We start from the raw sequence: 23,990 nt of genomic DNA, 5'->3' as shown, positions 1-23,990 counted from the left end.
CTTGGAGTCTTTCCCTCCCAGCCTCCAGGCAGGGTGGGGGCCTGGGAAAGGGACACAGAGGCCCACAAGTGAGCAGGAAAATCTATTTGGATCTGAGTTGAATTATTAAGTGGTTCAAGAATATTCTTAGCTCTGGGCAGGCTGTGGTCTGTAGAGACGGACTTTACCACGGCCATATTTTTAAAGTTCTGTGGGTCGGAGTCAGAGTCGAGACGTCACTGCACTTAGGGCCCCCCTGCACGCCCCTCTGCCTGCCGCCAGGGAGTAGGGTGGGGACGGGGCAGGGGGGCACATGCCAGCCCTGCAGACGCCCACCCTGCAGGGGAAGGGCGTGTGACGCAGGGATGGGAAGTTGGGGCTCCCCCACCTACCAGGTGCCCAGGCCCACCCCTGCCCAGCCCCTGGCCCGTGAACCTGCTCCCCCAATTCTAGCCCCCCTTGACCCTCACACCCTGTTTCCCCTGCTTCAATCCCCTGCACTCTACTCCCCCAAACCCGCCCCCCTCCCCAGAGCAGCCTTGGGGAAAGGGGCTGGGCCAGCTCAGGGCTGCCACTGCACATCCCCACGGTGGGCTGGCATCTCTGCAAGATGCTTTTGACTGAAGAAAAAAAATCAAGCTTTTGAAGAATTCAAGTTAGTTTTATTCAAAGGTCTTACTGAGAATCCTAGACCCAGGCCCCAGCCCGGGAGCAGCCTTAGAGAGCTCCTATCTGACTGCCCGGCTCAGTGTCTCGGCCCACTGCTTGGCTATGGGGGCCGGGGCTCAGGACCTGCACAGTCACATCCATCCAGCTGGCTCTGAAGTTACCTTACAGCAGAATCACACCAAGGTTTGGGCATAAGAGCACTTCTGGTTACAGATTACAGAAGCATAATCGCTAACCTTGGCCAACATTTTGTCATGTGCACGAAAAGCCAAGGACCAGGGTCCTTCATCTTTTAAGGAATACAGTGACTCAGGCAACAGACGCGGGGCCGTGTGTTCTTTCCTGTTTTGTTTTCAAAGCATCTCTCTGGAGAGCTGCAGTGTCACAGAGTAAGGGCCCACAGAAATGAGCACACACTTAGGTTTGCTGCTGACATGCCCTGCCTCTCCTCATGCGGTTCATGTGGCCATCAGCCGGGGCTGAAGACCCCTGGCATACACCTGCACCCCAAATGGACTACAGGTGCCGCTTTCATTTCAACTCTCACCCCTTTACGGTTCGGAGCCCCACACCCACTTAACCCCAAGCCCAGTGGCAAAGCTTCCTGAGAGGCCCGGAACCGCCAGCCGTGAGTTCTACACCACCCCCACTGTCCTCCTGAAACCCTGCTCCCCCAAAGACAGGCCTTACTGAGGACTTGGTGGGGTGCTGGTCAGGAACTGCCCGGTCTTTGGGGAGGGGGTGCTGGCTGTCCGCCTGGGGAGAGCCTGGGAAAGGCGTGCAGGCAGATGTGGTTGGAGCTCCGACTCTCTGACTCTTGGGCTTAGGTGAGTCCTCAGCAGGTGCCCTGCACGCCTGGTCCCCTTTCCCAGCCAGATCACTGCTCAGCATCTGCAGAGTCAAGGAGGACTCCCCCAAAACCATGCACGGCCAGACGGCCCAAGTTAAAAGAAGATGCCAGTGACTAAAAGCAGGAGTGAAGGCAGGGACGTTCTCAGAGACCTCACACACATCAATAAAATCCCGTGAACGACGGTATGCCAACAGATGAGATAAATGGATGAAACGGAAAAACTCCGAGAAACACACAAGCTAGCAACTGACTCAAGGATGGACAATCCGAACGATCTATAACAAATACATAGATTGAATCGAATCAAAGTCCTCCCAAAGACCCAAGACCAGATAGGCTCACTGGCAAATTCCACCAAAGGTTCTAGCAAGAATTAACACCAATCTCTCTCTTCCAAAAAAACGGAGGAGAGAACATTTCCTAACCCAATCTATGAGGCTAATATTATCCTGATATCAAAACCAAAGGAAGACATCATAAGAAAACACCAGACCAATATCCCTTATAAATACAGATGTAAAAATCCGCACCAAAATACAAGCAAATCACATTCAGCAGCAGAGTAAATGGATTATACACCATGACCGAGTTTGATGTATTCCACAAATGGGAACTGGCTCAACATACGAAAATCAATCAATGTAGCACCTCATATTAACAGAAGAACACAGGATCCTTTCAATAGAGGCCAGAAAAGCATTTGACAAAATCCAGTACCCTTTAAGGATAAAAACACTTAACAAATTAGGACTAGAAGGGACCGTCTTCAGCTGGATGAAGAGCATCCTTGAAAATCTAACAGCTCACATCACATCTAGTGGTGAAAGACTGCAAACGTTCCCTTAAGATCAGGAATACGACAAGGACGTGTGCTCTCACCACCGCGTTCGATCAGGAACGAGACGAGGACGTGTGCTCTCACCACCGCGTTCGATCAGGAACGAGACGAGGACGTGTGCTCTCACCACCGCGTTCGATCAGGAACGAGACGAGGACGTGTGCTCTCACCGCCACGTTCAACAAAGTGCTAGACGTTCCAGCCAGAGCAATGAGGCAAGAAAAAGAAATAAAAGGCGTTCAGAGTGGAAAGGAGGAAGTGGAAATGGGCCAGGTGCAGTGGCTCGCGCCTGTAATCTCAGCACTTGGGGAGGCCGAGGTGGGAGGAAAGCTTGAGCCCAGGAGTTGGAGACCAGCCTGGGTAACATGGTGAGACCCTGTCTTTAAAAAAAATCTTGAAAAACTAGGCCGGACACAGTGGCTCATGCCTGTAATCCCAGCACTTTGGGAGGCTGAGGCAGGTGGATCACGAGGTCAGGAGATCGAGACCATCCTGGCTAACACGGTGAAACCCCGTCTCTACTGAAAAAAAAAATTAGCTGGGCGTGGTGGCGGGCGCCTGTAGTCCCAGCTACTCGGGAGGCTGAGGCAGGAGAATGGCGTGAACCCGGGAGGTGGAGCTTGCAGTGAGCCGAGATCACGCCACCGCACACCAGCCTGGGTGACACAGCGAGACTCTGTCTCAAAAAAAAAAAATTAGCCAGGCATGGTGGCACATGCTTGTAGTCCCAGCTACTCTGGAGGCTGAGCCAGGAGGATTGCTTGAGCCCAAGAGGTCGAGGCTGCAGTGAGCCATGATCACACCCCTGCACTCCAGTCTTGGCAACAGAGCGAGACCCTGTCTCAACAACAAAGCAAAATGGTCTGGGACAACTGGCTACTCACAGGTATGACATGGGACCTGCTCCCTTACACCATACACAAATTTAAGTCAAAATGGATCAAAGACTTAAAGGTAAGAAGCACTAAAACTATACATTTCTTAGAAGGAAATGTAGGTGTAAATTTTCATGGCCTTGAATTAGTCAATGGCTTCTTAAATCTAACATCAAAAGCATAAGCAACAAAATAGATGGACTTCATCAAATTTAAAAACTTTCATGCATCAAAGGACACTAACAAGAAAATAATGACAACCCACAGGAGAAAATATTTGTAAACTACAGAAGTGATCAATATCTAGGATTCAGAACATATAAAGAACTTCTGCAACTCAACAAGATGACAACCCAATTTTTAAAATGGGCAAAGGATTTGAATAGATGCTTTGCTCACGAGGATATACAAATGGTTACTAAGACATGAGAAGGCGCTCACCATCATTAGCCATTAGGAAATGCAAATCAAATGCACAATGAAATACCACTTTTTTTTGAGGCAGGGTCTCATTGTCACCCAGGCTGGAATGCAGGGGCACAATCACGGTTCACTGCAACCTCAACCTCCTGGGCTTAAGTGATCCTCCCACCTCAACCTCCCGAGTAGCTGTGATTATAAGAGTGCATCACCATGCCTGGTTAATTTTTTAGTTTTCTGTAGAGATGAGGTCTCACTATGTTGCCCAGGCTGGTCTCAAACTCCTGGGCTCAAGTGATCCTCCTGTCACAGCCTTCCAAAGTGCTGGGATTACAGGCATGAACCACTCACTGTGCCCAGCCGAAATACCAGTTTCTACTCCAAGGAATGGCTAGAATCCAAGCGGCAGATAATAGCAAGTGGTGGCGAGGGTGTGCAGAACCTGCAACCCTTGGGCATTGCTGGTGGGGATGTGAACTGATGTAGCTGCTATGGAAAAGTCTGGCAGTTTCTCAGAAAGTTAAACACAGGGTCACCACATGACCCAGAAATTCTACTCCTAGGTATATATACCCAAGGCAACTGAAAACATGTTTACACAAAAGCGTGTACATCAGTCTTCATTGCAGCATTATTCACAAAAGCCCTGAATGGAAAAAACCCAAATATCCACCAGGATTAACAAAATGTTTATACTGATCCATATGATGGAATATGACTCAGCCATAAAGAAGAATGAGGTCCTGACACCTGGCACGACACAGGTGCATCTTGAAAACATTATGCCAAGAGAAGGAAGCCAGACAGAAAAGACTACACGGTGATTCCACGCCTGCATGGCGCCCACAGCAGGCCTGTCCAGAGACACACGGTGATTCCACGTCGGCATGGTGCCCACAACAGGCCTGTCCAGAGACAGGAGGCCCTTGCTGGGTGCCAGGGTCTGGGGAAGGGGGAACGGGGAGTGACTACTAATGGATATGGTGTTTCCCTTTGGGGTAAAAAACCGTTCTGGAACTAAACAGTAATGATGGTTGCACATGATTGTGAATATACCAAAAGTCAATGAGTTGTAGTGGAAATGATGACTTTTATCTCAAAACAAACATAAACTACTCACATAAAAATTGTCTGCAAACTTATCTCCAGGCTCTGGCCTGCTCCTTCTTGCAAGGGGAGGGGAAAATGAAGGACCCCCTGACCAGGTCCTGGCCAGGCCCTCAGCTGGGGAGGCCCACCTGACACCCATGGTCCTTGAGGAACCAACGGTTTTAAGCAGAGCCTGACCTCCAGCCCCAGAGGAGCCCAGAGCCATCTCTGCCCACCCTCACAGAGGTGGGTCGTTGGGGTTGAAGCTACTGCTCTTTGTGCAAAGCCTACCACATGCCAGGCAGTTGTGGGCATTTCTTCTGAGTCTCCCGGCCCCCTGGGAAGCTCCCCTGTTGGAGTGAAGCCCCAGGGCGCAGGAGGTGTGGTTCTGTCTGGCTCCAGAGGAAGGGGGCAGCCAGGCCTCCCTTCGAGGACCTGAGTTCTGATGGCTTGGGATGGCGTGAGGAGCTGCCAGCTCAGGTGGGAGCCTGGTAGATGAGACCTCCCTGACCTGGCTTCATCCTCTCATCACTGGGGTTGGCATAGCATGGCGGACTGACGGCCTTGTGGGCCTCACCTCTCCAAACCAACAGCCTTCCCTCACCAAGGACTCACCATGTGCCAAGGCTCCCCGCTGAGCCCTTACACACTTCACCTGGTGGAATATCCCCCACCACATGGGCAGGTACTGACCCCCGTGGGACGCGTTTTGAGCTTTGCTCAAGGCCGGCCTGGAAGAGACAGTGGGATCTCAGCCAGCTCTGCCCAGCTTCCACACTGTGCTTCTAATGCCTCTAATTCCCTGCCACCTGTGGTCCTGGAGCTCTGGACAGGGAAAGCTCTAGAAGTCAGGAGGGCATTCTGTGGGAATGCCAGTGAGTGTGGAGAGGGGAGAGGCATTTGTTTGGGGCAGGGGGTGCTGAGCCTCCCAAGGGTCCTACTGGCTTGGGGCACACACATGGCATCCTGGACACCAGGCTCTGGGTGTGTCTGGGGTGGTGGAGCCCTTTGACTCAGGAGGTAGGTGGAATGAGGCACCAGCTGGGTGCCACGTTTCCCTTTCCCACGAGCGCCCTCGGGGAGGTGGAATGGGAGCGAGCAGAAACCTGGGTACTGCTGGGCCACCTGCAGTCAGCAGCTCCCCTGCCTAGACCCTCACACGCCCCCATGACTCCATCTCCCACGACTCTGCTTGAGGCGAGGTCCCCCATCGCCAGCATTGGCTCTGTCCACTCCCTGCCTGAGGAGCCCTGTTCTTCCAAGGGCCATGCAATGGTCTCACCTATGCCTCAGTGGGCCTGGGGGGGGGCCAGCATGAGGGGTCCCCAGAGTGGTGCCTAAGCCCCGGACTCACGGGCAATGACGCAGGACCTCTGCCTCCCTGTCCCCCAACCTGGACGGCATGCCCCAGGACAACGGCTGTGCTCGGTTGGTGTTACTGCCGGGAGAGCCCAGCCCGGCCTGCTTGTGCCGGTGACATTCAGAGGTTTCAGGGGAACACCTCTGGAGGCTGTCCACAGCCCTGCTCTCCCTCCCATCCAGACAGGACTCCACGGGGGTGCTGGGAGGCAGATCCTTGCCAAAGATGCTAGGTGGGCAGACGCCCTCCCCTCCGACCACTGATGCCTCATTCCTGGGCCCAGCCAGGTGCTGGACTCTACCACCCCATGCCCCATTTATTAGGAGTGTACCGAGTGTCCACCGCTGGGCAAGAGACCTATGTGTATCCCCACCTTTAACCCCCAAAGCTTCTGAAGCAGGTGTTCATGTTCCCGGTGAGGAAACAGGTTCCAGGTGGACACGGCTGCAGCTCTCAGCTTATCAGGTGCTGCCCTGGACTCTCCCAAGGGGACCTTCAGCGCCCACCAGACAGGCACATCTAGACCGGTCTGCACCCCACGTGTGGCTGTCCCCGAGGCTCACACAGCTCCGCAGCTGACACCCCTCCCAACTTGAGCTAGAGGCAGACAGGGTCCACACAACCTCAAAGCCGGCCTCACCGGCTGTCAACTCCACCCCTCTCCCACCCCAAGGACTCTCTGGGGACGCTCTCCCCACACTGGCCTGAGTTCCAAGGCCCTTCCTGTCTGCTGCCTCTCCCTTCCCAAGGCAAGTGGAAAGGGAGGGCTGTGAGCCGTCCCCATCCACTAGCTCCTGCCCCTTTCGGTGGGAAGGGCAGAGATTCCTCTGCCGCGGTGAGGGAAGCCTCAGTCCACCGGTGGGGTCCTCACTGAAAGCTAGATCCCCGACAGGCCCAAGTGCCCAGGGCTGAGTGAGGCCAGTCCGGGGCCACTGACACCCCGAGGCATGGAGGGCCTGAGGGGCCGCACTGGGGCTCCCTCTCGCCCCACACTGCTCATCTGGTTCCGGCCAGCGTTGCCGACGGATGGCAGCCACAACAGTCCACCTAGTTCCCGCTCTCTCCTGTGCCCCCCGTGACTTCAGGCACAAGGTGCCCGCAGAGCCCCTCGGCATCCGCTCCCCCCAGCCCCACTTGTCCTGGAGTGAGTCTACTTCTTATAGAAATTTCTAGAATAGAGTCTGCTCCATCAAGGAAGGGCAGCTACACAGCCTGGGCCTCTTTTCCGGAGCCCCTGCCCCTGCAGCCCAGCCCTCCAAAGCAGCTTTCGAGTGAGCGCAAGCGGGTGGGGCCAGCACTCCCCGGCCCTGAGTGCTGCTGCCTGTGTACCTGTTCCCTCAGGCCCAGGCTCGCCCTGCTCCTCAGGAACACCAGGATAGCACCTTCTCGGAGGGGCATGGAGGCGCGCCAGAGACCCGGCCTCCCTGGATTCTTGTCCCAAGCTGTCAAATCATGATCACCGGCCCCTTCTTGTAGAGGTCAGGTGAATGGCAAGAAAGGATTCCAGGGACTTCTTCATGCTCTGTGGCAGATTCCAGCATCCTCAGGGGGCCTGGGGTCTGGAGGCCAGCCGGCATGTCAAGGGCTGGGGGGTGCTTGCGAGGTGCCCAGGGGCTGGGGCTGGGCTGCAGGTGGGCCATCCCCTTTGCCCCCACTCCTCAGCTGGCGCCTCTAGCCCACACCAAGAGAAGATGAAGTGGCCAGACAGGGGCCTAGGGCTGCTTTCCCACAGTGGAGACAGTTTTGAGGCTGTGCCTCTGGGGCAAGGCGGGCAAGGACAGAGGACAGTGATCAACTTTCAGAGCCTGTGGGGACGGTGCCACCCCCGATCCTAGCCCCTGCCGGGCACAGAGCCTGGCACCCAACCCCTCAGGCACCAGTGCCACCCTGTCTGGCCTCCTGCCCCACAGCCCAGACTGCCCGTGTGCTGCCCCCGTCCTCGGCCCCCTCCAGGCTGAGATGAGGCTCTCTGCTCCCTCTTCCCGGGACAGGCTGGAGGATGGCCAGGACTGGGGTCAGGGGTCATGGCAGGCAGTGAGCAGGTGCTAAAGCCCAGCTACCCCAGCTAGGACCCCTCCCATGTCAGGGCAGAGGTGGTTCAGTATGGCTGGGGCTGGGGACCTGCTTTAAAAATGAACCCTGATTTTGCAAGTAAACCTCGGGGTAAAGAGATCAATGGAAATAAACAAACAAACAAATATGTAAAATAAAAAATGAATCCTGAGAAGAATAAAAAAGAGCAAGCAAGTTCCATCTATTGAAAGGGGCGGGCAAAGCACAGGCTGCAGGGGTCGTGCAGGCTGCAGCTCCGAGTCCCCTTCGTCGGCTCCGGGAAAGCGTCTCATGCGCTCTCAGGATCTGGCACTTGCCCCCATAGAGATCTGTCCTCTGAGGCACCGTGACCACAGCTGACCAGCCGATGACGGAGCAAAGAGGGGCCGTGGTCACCTCTGCCCCACCTGGTGCTGGGCTGTGCTGCGGCGTCCCCCTGGGGTGGTGCGGTCAGCCTGTCTTTGGGGACTGGGTGCTCCACCTGCGGCTGAGGTGAGGTTCCCCTAAGTCCCTAGACCACCCCCAGGGGTGGTCAGTGTCCTGAGGCCAGAACGGGGTGGCCGGTGGCCTTCCTGTCTTCATGGTGCCCAGTGCCACCCTACTGCCAGTCCTTGCCCGTCTGCTCCTGGGATCCTGGCCTTGGGGCTGTCCTGGGGCCTGGGCTGTGGTCCTGTGGGGGCTGGCCCTCACCTGAGGACTCTCCAGAGTCTCGTTTGGGGCATGCCACTGGCCTCTGCGCCTTCGGGCTCCTGGTGATAACATTGAGAAAAGGACAGCATCAGATGCTAGCGCCTACCTGACACCCCCTCACACCCCAGATGGGGTCTGGGAACTGCGGTTGGCCTGGACACTCAGGGCCTGCTACAGCCCAGGGCAGAGGGCCGGGCAGGGCATGCTGCTCAGACACGCAGCTTGCATTCAAGCTGGCCGGTCCCCGACTCTGGGAGAGCTTGGGGGGTCCCTGCCACCTGCTCCCTCAGTTCTCAAAGCAGCCTAGGGAGGCCTGGGAACAGCCCCTGGCTTAGAGGGAAAATGAGCACGAAGGAACCACAGCCCTTCAGTAACTAATCGTGGGCGAGGGCAGGGCGAATCCCAGGCCTGGGGCCTCCTGCGATCTTTGCCTAGGGAGTGGGGGTGTCCTCTCAGCCTGGAGGCTCAGATGCAGGGCCTGGAATCCAAACTGCCCACACTGAGAGAAGAGGAAGTGGCCAGACTGAATTCTGCTTTACTCCTTATCAACACTCAGTGTCCCAGCCTCCTCATCTGTAAAGTGGGGTCCCAGCCTCCTCATCTGTAAAGTGGGGTCCCAGCCTCCTCATCTGTAAAGTGGGGTCACAGTACTTGTCTCACATCAAGGTTGCTAGCAGGATCAAACCATCTGCAATGGTTTTAAGACAATGCCTTGCACTGTTAGCGGTGACTGTGCCAGGCACACTGTCACTCTAACTTACAAGAACCAGTGGGACAAGAATTACAGAGCCTATCCCGACGATGAGGAAGCTGAGGCTCGAAGAGTGCAAACGCCACAGCTGGCTATGCAGGGCTGGATCATGTCTGACTCCGAGGCCACGCCTTTTCTGCAGAGCCCACGTCCTGGTACCTCACAGGCTAAGTGGACTGAGGAAGGCTGGGGATAGCCCTATTGGGAGGTAGGGCTTGGACCAGACAGGGCCTTAGTGCCAGGGCTTTGCGTGGAGGCAGTGGTGTTTCTGGAGAGTTCCCACGAGAACGGGAGTCTACCCCACTCCACTCTCCTCCCTCTCTGAAGACCTCTCCTGTGTCCCCTGCCTTCCCTGGCCCTGCACTGTCTGTCCTGAGCCACAATATTGCAACAAGGAGAGGCTGAGCCACCGGAAACAGCCCATGCAGGTGTCTGTGAGATGCCCCTTTAGTGCCCCAGCCTCCTTGGGTGCTCACCTCAGTGTGGGTGGCCCCGGGAGTCCCAGCGACTTGCGGATGTGCTCTCGGGAGCTGATGTCAGCCTGGGGGAGAGAGACGTGCTGCTGGGTGCTGAGCTGGTCTCTAGACCAGTTTCCCACCAGGAGCTGCTGCTGGCAATGCCTCCATCCCCCACAGAAGCCCACTCAGGACACACAGGTCACAGCCAGTTCTTCAGGCTCAGGAGCCGCGGCCCTGTCGGCGAGTGTGGGACAGGCATGCCTGGGACTTTGGGGTCAAAGCCCTGCAATGGCAGCTCTCAAACCGAGCTGGGCAGTCCCTGAAGGGCCTGAGTAGCTGGTGAGTGGACAGGCTGAGTGAGGGGGTCCTGGGTCTCCTCCCCACCAGTGGCAGTTGGAGCTGCTCAGCCTTCACTGGTTTCCAGTCTGTGCTTCCCTGTAGGCTCTGCGCAAGCCGAGGCTTCCCTGCTAACACTTGCTTCTCTGGGGGCTCTGAGCCCAGCTGGCCTGTCCTCTCCCTGACTAGATCAGCAGTAACCCCTGTCCCGTCTCCAGAATCACCAAGATAAAAGAGGGCGGTGGGCCACAGGCTGGGATGGGGGCAGACCCTAGCAGGGAGGGACACTGAACAGGGCTCAGGTCTGAGTGGGAACCTCCGGGGGCATGGGGGGTCTGGCCCTGGGAAGTCCCCCTGATCCCAGCTCAGATGAGCTTAGATTAGCTTCAGGGCTGCACAACTCATGGAAAGCAACGGCTAATCCCCCAGCCTGCTCCTGCTTCCATTCATGGGGGAAGTGGGGCAGCGGTGGGCGGGGCCAGCACCTCTCACCTTCCCCTGGAGCGGCCCAGCCTGGCCTGGCAGGAGAGCCTGGACCTGGCAACCAGGAGCGCAGCAGCGCCTGTGACCATGGGGCCACCAAGACGGCCCGGCGCGGAGCCAGGGAGAGAGCAGACCAACACTAACCCCGTCTGTGCTCTCCCAGGACCTTCTGGAACAGAGCAGGAGGTGAACCTGTTGAGAGGTGAGTGAGCTCAGGAAGAAAATGGACCCAGAGACAGAGCCAGCCCTGCAGGACACAACCCTCGGCTCACACCCAACAGTAAGAAGCTGCAGGCTCCTGGTACGGGGTGGCTGCATATCCCAACTGGTTGCGGCTTTCCTTCCTCTGGAGGGTGGGCCCAGGATCTGGCAGGCTCTTTGCTGGTGCTAGGCACAGATCCTTGCTCTATTTCTAGATGCTTAAGGTACTCACAGGCCAGGTGTCCCCTCCCTTGCAAGGATGGGCCACTGTCCTACTCTGGGGCGCGCTGAGGCAGAAAAAGGTATAGGAACTCCAGGAACTGTGCTATCTGCAGCAGCAGCACGACCTAAAGTTCCTGGGGCTGAAGGCCTGGGGGACAGTTTCTTGGGTTCTCTCTCGGAAGACCACACGGCTGAGTTGGAATGGAGGAAGAAAGGCCTCTTTCCTGGGGGCTGGGGACACAGCTCACAGGCTTGAGAGTCCACACACCTGTGCCCTGAGCAAAGCCCTGCAAGGCTGTGGAGCCCGCTCTCAGACGCCACCACTGAGCACAGCTCCTCAGGGCGAGGGCCATTGTGGTATGTGGGCTGCTGCTGCCCCCTGGAGGCCACACTGCGCGCCAGCAGCCGGAAGGCCCCGGCACGAAGGTGGTGGCCTGGGGGTTTTTCACTGGTGCTGCGGCTGCCCCAGGGCAGGCTGCAGGGCAAGCGGTGGGGTAAGATGGGGAAGGGGCAGACACCAGGGAGGCTCAGGGGCTGGGCTGCTGGAAGCAGCATGGCTTGTGCAGACCTGCGTCCACAGCCTCCACAGCACGCACAGCGGCCACCTAAAAAGGCCAATCTGCGGGCGCCCCGCTGCCAACTCACAGCCATCCAAGTCCCTGTGGGTGACGTCTGAAACCCCGGCGCACCCCAAGATGCTCACGGGCTCCCACCCACTCTGTACTTCACTGCCATCTGGCTCCGGCCACACCTTCCTGCTGAGTTTTTGTTTTTTAAAGTTTTTTTGAGATAAGGTCTTGCTCTGTCACCCAGGCTGGAGTGCAGTGGCCCAATCAGGGCACACTACAGCCTCGACCTCCTGGGCTCAGGTGATCCTCCCGCCTCAGCCTCCTAAGTAGCAGAGACCACAGGCGCGCACCACCACACTTGGCTAATTTGTTTTTACGTTTTTTTTGTAGAGACGGGGTCTATGTTGCCTAGGGCGCCCTCAAACTCCTGGGCTCAAGTGATCCTCCCACCTCTGTCTCCCAAAGTGTTGGGGTTACAGGCGTGAGCCACCCTCCGGGCCCCCCATTTCTTGAGCACATCAAACTCCTTCCTGACCAGGACTGTCCTTCCCCTTCCTCCAGCGGGTCTCTTCCTAAGACTGACTTTTCTTGAACCCTCACTCTGTGGGCTTCTCTGGGACAGCATCCACCCGTGTCTTGTGGTCCCCTGGTCCTATCGAGGCTGTCTGTGGGCATCTCGTGCCAGCTGTCTCTTCCCTGGCCCACAGGCTGAGTCCTTTCTCAGCTGAGCTGATGGCTTCAGCAGAGTTCTCACCCTTCCTGGGGGACCGAACACCAGTTTTGTGCTGGGTCCTGGGGCGGGCATACCCAAGTCCCCAGACTGGCGTCTCTGGGGCCTGCACAGCTTTCCTGCAGGAGCCTCCTGGCTCAAGTTCAGCTGCTCCCTCTGGGACCTGAGGGGCTGGCTGGGAACTGGCAGGACACCTCACCACCTGAGCTAACATCACTGATTCTCCAAGCTGGCCTGTATCTGGGTGCAGGAGGCTCAGAGAGGCTGGGAGGCTGAGTGCATGGGGTGCAGGGCCTGGGGATGAACTCTTGGGAGCCCTGCACCCCCCAGTCTACTGTCCTGGCTGCAGGGCCCAGCAAGCTCTCCAGCAAGATGTCTGTGACCTGTCCTCGGCCCAGGAACCCCCGTCCTCATGTCACTGCACTCTGACCCCAGCTGAGCTGCTGGGGAGCCCTGAACAGCAGGTGGCAGGAAGCAGAGGAGCCTGTGCTGCCTCCCCGCATCCCCAGCACACCCACCTGGCGCACAGGCTCTGGGATCCGGAACCTGCAGCAGCAGCAAGTCAGGCGCACAGCGGCCTCCAGGCTCATCCTGTGGCCCACGGAGATGTAGAGGGGCCTGGTGCTGCGGTCGTGGCTCCTCAGGGCCTGTGACAAGGAAGGCGAGGGCTGTCCTGTGGGCTGGGCCACTGGGACCAGGGTCAGGACAGCCTCAGCAGCTGGAGCTCTGACAAAATGTCCTGGGGGCAAGGGGGAAGCTGAAGGGGCAGTGCTCTCAGGGGCCAGGGCCTGCCCACCCTCAGGGCGCCTTCCTGCTGCTTGTCCCTGGGGGAGGGTGGGCTCCCTCAGCACAGCTGGAGGAAATAAACACAAACATCACACCCTGGGCTCAGTCAGAGGCAGGAGGATGGATGGACGGGCAGGCGGGGGGTTGATGTGGGCAAGTGTGAGTGCACGCGTGTCTGCATGCACGCGTGTCTGCATGCACCTGTGTCTGCCTGCACCTGTGTCTGCCTGCAAAGGATCCCCTACCCCGGGGCTTTGGAGGAGCTCAGGGCCCTAGCTACTCACCATTCCCAGGACAGTCCCAGAGTCTCCCAGCAGAGGGAATGAGTCTCCTCGAGTCTGCAGGAGTCGGATCTGGAAAATGGGGGGGAAAATGGGGAAAAAACCCCTCTCTTCTTGGTGAAGGGCTGAAGGCAAGTCTCTATTTTTTGAGACGGAGTGTCGCACTGTTGCCCAGGCTGGAGTACAGTGGCGCGATCTCGGCTCACTGCAACCTCTGCCTCCCATGTTCAAGCGATTCTCCCACCTCAGCCTCCTGAGTAGCTGGGACTACAGGCATGTGCCACCACGCCCAGCTAATTTTTTGTATTTTTAGTAGAGATGGGGTTTCACCATGCTAGCCAGGATGGTCTCGATCTCCTAATCGCGTGATCCACCCACTTCGGCCTCCCAAAGTGCTGGGATTACAGGAGTGAGCCACCGCAACCGGCCCAGGTCTCTTTATTTTTAAAACCCAGTCACTGGGCCAGGAAAGGGAAGGGGACTGATCTTGGAGGTGAGCCACAGCCCAGGCAAAGCCACACCACCTGAGACGACACTGAGCGTGCAGGCGGTGAAGTGGTCTTGCCCCTGAGCTGAGGGTGCTGCCCACAAGACCCTGTCCAAACCTGATGATGGGGCTTAGAACAAGGGCAGCAATCTGCCCAGGGCCGCTGTGCCAGGCTGGCAGCCACACAGGTGCCGCCACTGCCCAGTGACCGGTGCTGAGCCCGCTTCCTTCCTGTGGCTTCTCTCCTGCTTTGGGCACATCTGACACAGCTCAACAGGCTGGTATTTCTGGCGGTGGTGGACTGGCTCATTGAGTGGGTCTAAGGTCCCCATCAACAACAGATTTTTATTAAGCAACTGCTCCATGTAGGCACCTGAGAGCTGGGAGGAATGAGAGACGCAGTCTCTGCTCTCAGAATCTGCCATCCAGTGAAACAGCTGGGGGTGTCAACAGCTCCCTCCATTGCGAGTGTCTCACTCTCAGTGCCAACATGGGGTCCCAGAGGAGGAAGATGCAGGGGAAGGTGAGGTAGGAAGAGTGTGGGTGGCAGCTCCAGGCAGGTCTTGGGGGGAGGGGGGCCTGGAGGCTGTGGTACCTGAGCATGCAGGGGAGGAGACAGGGGCTGGGGCAAGGCGGGGTGGGGAAAGCACCAAGTGCGCCCGGGACAGCCTGGAAGCCCGTCCTGTCCCCAGTAACTGGAGGACTTAGCCCTACTTGGTGTGCCACGGTGGCTCAGAGGCAAGGGGGACCAGAGAGGCAGGCACACCCAGGAGGCAGGAGAGGAGCTCAGAGCGCCCTCGGCTGAGACAGGCAAGGCAGCACCCGGAGAAAAGCAGGTCTTCCTTACTCCAGGCCACAAGCCAGGGATGAGGAGGGCAGCGTCAGCAGGCAAGGGCTGGTCCAGAAGTGTCCTCGTGCCCAGGGCCACCACAGCCCCGCCACTGAGCTGCCGGGCATGGCCTGCAGCAGGCCCCTCCTCACCTTCTCCTTGTGCAGGGCGTTGTTCTCCAGCCCATCCACCTGCAGAAGTTTCTTGGCCACCCCAACACACGGCAGGTCTGTAAGGACGCCAAGGTGGCAGGCCACCCCAAAGCCTGCCAGAGAGAAAGGAGGGTGGGGTTGGGGAGGTGGGGCTGGGGCCTGGCGCAGGGATTCAGGACAAGCCAGTCTTACCAAAAGCTTCCCTAAGTGAGCAGAGGTCTGTGGACAGGCAGAGGGCTGGGGAAACCAGATCTAAGTCCCAAGCGGACCTGGGCGAAAGCCCCCTGTGCCCGATGTCCTGGGTGCAAGGCCGTGGAGGAAGCCTCCTTCTCTCTGACACGGTCAGTGCCAGGGTCAGCACCTCGCTGGCCTGCTGGGATACTGCAGCTCTCCGGTCATTTCCTGCACCTCCCAGCTTCCTCTTCCCTCAACGGTGGCCTGCCAGCGCTGGCACGAGCATGTGGGGCGGCACATGACAACCCTTTGGCTCTGCACCCATGTGCGAGGGCAGCAGCCAGGGCCGAGTCACACTTGCTGGCCAGGAAGGCCCAATGTCACCCCTCCTGGGCCCTCTCTGGGTGCTGCTGCGCCGCCCGCAGCTCTGTATGTAACAGTAAAAGAGCCCATCTCCCTAGGCCGGGCGCGGTGGCTCACGCCTGAAATCCCAGCACTTTGGGAGGCCGAGGCAGGCGGATCACGAGGTCAGGAGATCAAGACCATCCTGGCTAACACGTGAAACCCTGTCTCTCCTAAAAATACAAAAAAATTAGCCGGGTGTGGTGATGGGCACCTGTAGTCTCAGCTACTCGGGAGGCTGAGGCAGGAGAATGGCATGAACCCGGGAGGCGGAGGTTGCAGTGAGCCGAGATCGCGCCACTGCACTCCAGCCTGGGCGACAGAGCGAGACTCCGTCTCAAAAAAAAAAGAGCCCATCTCCCTCAGCCACGCTCCCTAGGCCAAGGTTCCTGGCATCAGTGGGGGCCTGGGTACACCTGTCTAGTTGTGGACAAGGGGCCTGACGGGCCATGCAGGTTGGGCGGCTGGCAGGGAAGGCCACTCTGAGCCCAGGCCCTGGGACATCTTTTGGTGATCAGGTCAGAACTGGATAGTGGCACCTGGAGATGAGCCAGCACAGGGCACTGTAGAGAAGGCAGTGGCGGACAGGAAAGAGGTAAGGGGTGAAGCGAAGGTAGACAGTCCTTTACCGGCGGTGGGGGAGGCGGGGCTGAGCGCACTGTGCGTCCCCGTTGCGCCGAGAAAGAAGCCATTGGAGGGGGCTGGCGGCAGAGGCCGAGGGCCCAGCATTTTGTGTGGGGGACGACAGAGGTGCCCTCTCCCCCACCTCTTCCCCACAGTGCCCTCCCTGGACCTCCAAAAGCAGGATTACCTCGGTGGTGGAGTACCCCGTTTCCATCCACAAGAAGGACCTATGGAGCCACAGGGAGAGTCACAGTCAGCTGAGCTGCCCCTCGGCCCTCAGGACAGGGCCATCCCTGAGGCAAGAAGGGGGCACCGTTTCTGGGGTCCAGCTTTTTAGAAATCCTCATTCCTCTCTTCCAGGAAGCTCATGAGTCTCTCCCTGCCACTGCGGTGGTGGCGACCTGCAGCAGCCTTCCCTCCCCCAGGGGGAAGGAGAGACCTTTCTCTTGTCCTAGGGATGAGACACCTGCCTGGGGCATGAGGCCCGGCTCCTTCTCCCGCAGCTGCTGCACCAGCTCCAGCAAGAAGGGCACCTCTCGGAAGGCCAGGAAGCCCGACACGTAGGGGGCTGTGAGGCTGACCATGCGGCTCTCCTCATACACCACCTGACACCAGGCACGCAGCTCAGTGGGAAGCACAGCCTTCGGCCACCTGCCCCATCCCCAGTCCCTCCATGCCCTGCCCCCCTCATCCTTCCCTCTCCCTTACGTCACCCTCATGGCTCCCCTTCCCTGCCTCACCTATGAGATGATGGGTTTGGAAGAAGGAACTAGAAGATGTACCCTGCAAATTGGTGGTGGGCAGGTACCCTCGGGACCTGGTCCATAGGAGCAGACCCCCCCAGGACCTGGTCCGTAGCAGCAGCTCCCCCGGGACCTGGTCTGTAGCAGCAGCACCCCTACCCCGCCCCCACCGGGACCCGGTCCATATGAGAACCCCCACCCCGGACCTGGTCCACTGGAGGAGCCCCTCCCACCCCAGGACCTGGTCCTTATGAGGAGCCCCAACTCCCAGACCTGATGTGTATAGTAGGAGCCCCTGGGACCTGGTCCATAGGAGGATTCCCTGGTATCTGGTCTGTATGAGGAGCCCCCAGGACCTGGTCCATAGGAGGATTCCCCGGGATCTGGTCTGTATGAGGATTCCCCGGGACCCGGTCCATAGGAAGATTCCCCGGGACCTGGTCTGTAGGATTCCCTGGGATCTAGTTCATAGGATGAGCCCCTGGAGCCTAGACTGTAGAAGGATTCCCTGGAATCTAGTCCATAGGAGGAGCCTCCGGGACCTGGTCCATAGGAGGATTCCCTGGGATCAGGTCCGCAGGAGCCCCCCAGGACCTAGTCTTCATCAGAAGCAAGGCTAAGGTTGCTGGCTGCATCACCTCTGCCTGCCCCTTGCTTTCCTGGTGTCTCCTCCTTTGTGTATTGAAGCTGATGCCCCACCCCACCCCTCCATGGGTTGTTGGAGGCTTAAAGAAGACACAGTGTTGGCCAGGCGTGGTGGCTCACGCCTGTAATCCCAGCACTTTGGGAGGCCGAGGAGGACGGATCACCTGAGGTTGGGAGTTCAAGACCAGCCTGACCAACATGGAGAAACCCCGTGTTTACTAAAAATACAAAATTATCTGGGCGTGGTGGCGCATGCCTGTAATCCCAGCTACTCGGGAGGCTGAGGCAGGAGAACTGCTTGAACCCAGGAGGCAGAGGCTGCAGTTTAGAGCACAACATGGCAGGCCTGAGTCTCCTAACCTTGTGTTTTCCTTAGTCACACTGCCCTTAATGTGAAGACATTTCCCACTATGTCCACATTCTGCAGACCTGTCTACCTTCCTGCAGTTTTGTTACTGAATCCCCCAAATCTCTTGGTGACAGCTTTCAAATCACAACTTCCACTCCTCACTTGTGGCTGGATCAATAATTAAACACACCAAAGCAGACGGAGTGCTCTGTATTAGCACAGAGGGTTGGGGATCATTCTCTCAACATCTTCATCAATGACTCAATGGGGAAACTGATCAAATCTGCCCATGACCCAAAGTGGGGAGGGTCCATTCTGATAACAGAATTTGGGTTCACAGAGAAGCCAGCAGGCTGGATCACTGACATCCCCACAGAGTAAAAGTCACTTTGCACAGTGACACGTGGAATTCAAGTGTGGCCTGAGTTCCCACAGGAGGGGGGTGGCTGCTTACATCTGAATCTCTCCCATAATGTTATCATTCAGATGACATTATGGGATGACTATGATGTGTAATCAGTATGATAATGACACTGTGGCTGTGGAGGAGAATGTCATTCTCAGGACAGGCCTGCTGATGTCTTCTGAGCTGTCACAGTCGCTGGGATGTACGGTACACAGGCACACAAAGAGCGCATGTGCGCCAGAGAGAATATTCCAGAGCAGCAACAGCTGAACGTAAGTAGAAGGAATACAGGTGTCCAACGTATCCTTTTCCAATTTGGGGGGATGTATGTACATTTTCAAATTAAAAATCTGGGAAAAGAAAAATCACTATGATTAGTGTGGGGGGCAGGTCTGGATGACCAGCAATCTCAACATAAGCCAGTGACCTGGTGCCCCTCAAAAGCTACCAGTGTTTCCAGCTACACCGACTGAAATGGCGTGGGTGACAGTTAGGTCTAGGGACTTGGGTAGACCACATCCAAGTTCCTGCATTTGATTCTGAGTGCAGACGGAAAGATGGATTGTGTGAACGGAGGGCATGACCAGAGGGCCACTGGCCAGTGAAGAAGCTGGACGTCATCGCAGCCTCTTGGGACAGTGTGGTCAAGGAGCAGGCAGCTGTTTCCAGCAGCAGAAGGGCTGACAAGCAGAAGGCAGGGAAGATCCGTTCTGTTTTGCTACCTGAAGGCAGAACTGATCGATGGGAGTCACAGACAAGTAGGAGTCAGCTCCCTGAGGAGCAGAACACACTAGCCATTGCTCAGCGTCCAGCACACAACAGGCTCCACCAGGCCTGTGGAGCAGCACACACCAGCCATCGCTCAGCATCTGGCATGGAACGGGCTCCGCCAGAGGCCTGCGGAGCAGCACACCCCAGCCATGGCTCAACATCTGGCACAGAACGGGCTCCGCCATCATTTGTCAGGGATGCTAAGGACAGTGTTCTTCACGGTGGGAAAAGCAGGCCAGTGGTTCTCCAACCCAGCTCTGCTTCAGAATCACAGGAAAGCTTATTTTAAAAAGCAGATTCTTATGCTATACTCTGGGAGAGTTTTTCCCCCAGTAAGTGGGGTAGGGCTCTGGAATCTGTTTTTTTTTTTTGACAGAGTCCTGCTCTGTTGCTCAGGCTGGAGTACACTGACGTGATCTCGGCTCACTGCAAGCTCCGCCTCCCAGGTTCACGTCATTCTCCTGCCTCAGCCTCCCGAGTAGCTGGGACTACAGGTGCCCGCCACCATGCCCGGCTGATTTTTTTTGTATTTTTAGTAGACACAGGGTTTCACCGTATTAGCCAGGATGGTCTCAATCGCCTGACCTCGTGATCCAGCCGCCTCAGCCTCCCAAAGTGCTGGGATTACAGGCATGAACCACTGCGCCCGGCCTGTTTTGTTTTGTTTTTTTTTTTTTCCTAACAGGTTTACTGAGATACAATTAACATACCATAAAGTTCACTTGTTTAAAACATATAATGCGATGGTTTTGGTATTTACAGAGTTGTGCAATCACTACAATCTAACTTTAGAACATTTTCCTTAACCCCTAAATAAACCTCATCCTCATCAGCAGTCACTTCCCATCCATCCCACCCCAACTCCAAGGCCCTAGGATCCACTTTCTGTCTCTGTGGATGTGCCTACGGAACCTGTTTCTCAACACACTTCTGGGTGATTCTGCTCCTGCAGGTCCACGGTCGGGCATTCAGGAACCAGTGGACCAGACTGTTCCAAGATCCTTTCCTAGTCTAAGCTTTCATAGGCGGAACAATGAATACCAACGAAGTAGCAGGTGCTTTGCTTGGTGCTGGGGTTGTAAAAGAAATATGGTACACCCTACTCTTGAGAACCTACAGTCAGTGGGAAAAATGGAATCATAAATGACTAACTTTAATACAATGTGAGAAGTGCTCTAACAGCATGTGCATTCAAAAGAGGCCCAGGATGCAGATGAGGTGATTAATTTGCAGCCAGGAAAAGTTGGAGGGGGAAGGGAACGCTGTGTTAACTGCTTTCCATGCATTTCATGTACTGCTCATCACAATTCTGTGAGCTGGATATTAATACCACTATCATCCTCAAGTCAGAAAAAAGGAGACAGAGGCCTAGAGGGCAAAGTGGGGAGTGGCAGAGTTGGGTGTGAGCATGAGCAGTCAGGACCCTAAGACTGTGCCCCCACTCCCTATGCTAGCCTACACAATGGCCAGGGGACCTCTTAGAGTAGGGGCTGCTGAATATCCCAATCTTAGCACACAGTAGGCACTCAGTACATTTTTGCTTGATTTGGACTGAAAAGGGCCTCCCAAGTAAAGCACAAAGCCATGGAAGCAGGAAGACGTTTGTCACCTTCGGGAGTCGGCAGAGGAGCAATGCGAGTGACGCCAAGAGGCTTCCGGAGCAGTTGACTCTTATGTGAATCATGAGCCCACTGTCCATTCACACACGTATCTATTGAAGGAAGAGTCCAGCGTCTTCCTCATGCTATCCATGGTGGGCAAAGCAACATGGTTTCTACCATCATGGAGTTTATATTCCAGTAGGGAAGACAGGCCAGTTCCATTCCAGCAAGACAAGAGGAAGCAGAGGCTTGCTACGGTCTAAATGCTGGTGTCCTCCCCAAATTCCTGTGTTGAAATTATAACCCATAGGTGATGGTATTACCAGGTGGGGCCTCTAGGGAGGTGAGTGGATCACCATGTGAGAACACGGTTAAGAAGCTGGCCCTGTGCAACCTGGAAGAGCGCCGTCACCACAACCTGATTGCGCTGGCACCCTGATCTTGAGCCTCCAGCCTCCAGAACTGTGAGAAATAAATTCCTGCTGTGGGTAGGCCACCCAGTCTAAGGTATTCTATTACAGCAGCCCAAATGGACTAAGACTTGGTGCTGAGGGACAAGTCCTGGTCTTGTGGGATGAGAGGGAGCTGAGTGGAGGAAGTCATGTCTAAACTGAGCCCAAAGAGATGAGTAGGAGTTAGCCAGATGGAAACCCTTCCGGGAGAGGAAACATTACTGCAAAGGTCAGGCCGCCAAATACAGCGTAGCACACACGTGAGGGACTCAAAGTGGGCTATAGGAGGTGGGAAGAACTGAGAATGGTGGTGAGGGCTGAGCCTCCAGCGTCATATTAAATTACGCAGGGGACAGTTCATGACGGGCCTTGAAGCCATGCCAACCAGAGTGAACTTTATTCACCATGAGGTCATGAGAAGGACACTTCAATGTTCTAAGAGGACTTGTGGGCTGGGTGTGGTGGTTCGCGCCTGTAATCTCAGCACTTGGGGAGGCCAAGGTAGGAGGATCCCTTGAGCCCAGGAGCTGGAGACCACCCTGGGCAACATAGTGAGATCCTGCCTCTACAAAAAATAAAAAAATAAGCCGGGTGTAGTGGCTCACACCTGTGGTCCTAGCTACTCAGGCTAAGGTGGGAGGATCACTTGAGTCCAGGAGGTTGAGATCAGATCTTGACAGTGAGCCAAGATTATGCCACTGCACTTCAGCCTGGGCACAGAGTGGGGGAAGGGGAAAGGAAGGAAAGAGAGAGACAGAGAGGAAGGAAGGAAGGAAGGAAGGGAGGAAGGGAGGGAGGGAGGGAGGGAGGGGACTTGTTGCTTTTGAGGAAAATACTTGTTTTTTAGGAAAATTGGTCTGCTGGCAGTATGGAAAAGAAACCACTGAGGAGGAACATTTGAGCCAGGGCACCCATGAAAATGCTGCTCAGGAACCCACAGGAGTGATGGTGGCACAGCCAGGGAAGGAGCAGAGGGGAAACAGACAAGGGGACAGATTCCAGCGACATTTAAGAGGCAGAATAAAAGCGAGCTAGTGTGCAACTGGACGCGAGAGGAACGGAGGGGCCCAGGAGGACGCAGATCTCCAGCTTGGGCAACTGGGAGTGTGGTGGACAGGTCACTGAGATGAAGAACCCAAGATAACAATCAGACTTGAAGATAAAGCTCATGAGCTGATTCTTAACAGTCACAGAATTCCTTTAATTTTTGCCTTTTTTTCCCTTCCAAAACTCCCCAGACTTTTTTTTTTTTTTTTTGAGATGGAGTTTCGCTCTTGTTGCCGAGGCTGGAGTGCAATGGCGTGATGTTGGCTCACCGCAACCTCCGCCTCCCGGGTTCAAGCGATTCTCCCGCCTCAGCCTTCCGAGTAGCTGGGATTACAGGCATGCACCACCACACCCGTCTAATTTTGTATTTTTAGTAGAGACCGGGTTTCTCCATGTTGGTCAGGCTGGTCTCGAACTCCCGACCTCAGGTGATTCCCCCGCCTCAGCCTCCCAAAGTGCTGGGATTACAGGCGTGAGCCACCGCGCCCGGCCCACTCCCCAGACTATTAATGACATCCTACAAAACGAGAAGCCGGGTTCTACGCTTGCACTGCTCCCTGTCCCGGAGACCGCACGCCCGAGCCCACCGAGGGGCCCACCTCGAGCTCGGCGTCCTCCCAGGTTACCTCGAGCTCAGGGAAGCTGAGCACCACCAGGGAAGCACAAGCGCGGACACTGTCCCCTTTCACGAAGGACACGTCAACGCCCCCGACCCTCTGCAGACCCGAGAAGGCGGGGTCTCGCTGCCACGCCTCGGTGTCCCGGTCTACGACGTGGGCCTTCAGCCGAGCTTGCTCCCTAGGAGGACAGAAGCGTCAAATTTGGTCGGGGTCACACCTCAGACTCTGCCTCCTCCACCCGCGCGGCTGCAGCGGACAGAGCGCCTCTGCCGCGTCTTCTCCCGCTTCAAGGGAAAGCAAGGGACATACCGCCGAGGCCACAGTCCCTAGGAGCCCAGGCGGCGGAGACCCGCGCAAGCGCAGGCCAGACAAACTGGCCGGAAGCGAGAACCGCGCCCACCCCGCGGACTACAATTCCTGAGATCCCTCCGCTTCCGCGCCGGAAACTGGGCTTTGCTTTGGGGAGGCTCGGGCGGTGGCAGCTCCGATTCCACAGCCTGAAGACTATGAGCTCGGAAGGTCCGCGAAGGGCCGCCCGGCCTCGGCCCCCGCCTCCTGCGCGTCGCCTGACAGCATTACCGTTTCCACAGTGACAGCGTTTCCTCCGGCGGCCCTCCCGCCGCCTCCAGGGCCATGGCTTCGTCCCGGGCACCCCTTCCGCGCGTCACTTCCGGAAGCGACTCGCGCAGGCGCCGTCCGCCCTCGTTGCCATGGAGACGCTTGCGCTTTCCCGGGCCGCACTTCCCACCCGCGTCTTCAGAAGCCCGTGGCCGCTGGGTGACCCCTGCGTGAACGCACACGCACGCACACGGCTTCAGGTTGCCCCGCGGCGCCGCGCGCGATATCGGCTCGGATCCCGGGAGGCCGTCCGCCCCTTTTTCAGCGGATAGCTGAGGCCAGGTAAGTGACCGCGCGAGGACCCGGGAACTCCGTGACGCCCGTCCCGCCTCTGCTGTCCCCGCCGCAAGCGCTGCGCTCTGCACGGCGAGAGGGCCTCTTGCCCTGTTGAGAGCCGGCGGGCACGGCACTTCTGCCCCTTGGAAAAG

The 23,990-nt window shown here is 56.9% G+C and overlaps 1 protein-coding gene across 30 annotated transcripts; it reads right to left on the bottom strand.

The window, feature by feature from the left end:
• Nucleotides 1-619: 619 nt before the first annotated feature.
• On the bottom strand, nt 620-23,664 carry ENDOV (endonuclease V). Of its 30 annotated transcripts, none has more exons than XM_063798112.1 (12): nt 23,524-23,643; nt 22,924-23,122; nt 16,781-16,915; nt 16,498-16,537; nt 15,111-15,223; nt 14,503-14,724; nt 13,646-13,714; nt 13,094-13,222; nt 10,863-11,045; nt 10,053-10,117; nt 8,826-8,884; nt 2,435-2,528 (listed from the first exon to the last, which is right to left on the bottom strand). In XM_063798112.1, exons 1-12 carry the CDS (start codon nt 23,577-23,579, stop codon nt 2,518-2,520), a joined length of 1,281 nt encoding a protein of 426 aa, XP_063654182.1. In that variant the 5' UTR covers nt 23,580-23,643; the 3' UTR covers nt 2,435-2,517.
• Nucleotides 23,665-23,990: the final 326 nt, after the last annotated feature.

The sequence above is a fragment of the Pan troglodytes genome, chromosome 19 (genome assembly GCF_028858775.2).
Source record: "Pan troglodytes isolate AG18354 chromosome 19, NHGRI_mPanTro3-v2.0_pri, whole genome shotgun sequence".
Classification (NCBI taxonomy): domain Eukaryota; kingdom Metazoa; phylum Chordata; class Mammalia; order Primates; family Hominidae; genus Pan; species Pan troglodytes.
The sequence above is the reverse complement of the archived record's forward strand: the minus strand, read 5'-3'. Positions and strand labels throughout refer to the sequence as shown.

Bases quoted from the DNA above. Each gene is read 5' to 3' on its own strand.
- ENDOV (XM_063798125.1), bottom strand. From the start codon at position 23,579: ATGGCCCTGGAGGCGGCGGGAGGGCCGCCGGAGGAAACGCTGTCACTG. The intron at 23,123-23,523 runs GTAATGCTGTCA...CTGTCCTCCTAG, and splicing joins ACGCTGTCACTGTGGAAACG to GGAGCAAGCTCGGCTGAAGG. The intron at 11,046-13,093 runs GTGGGTGTGCTG...ACCTCTCAACAG, and splicing joins TCCCAGAGCCTGTGCGCCAG to GTTCACCTCCTGCTCTGTTC.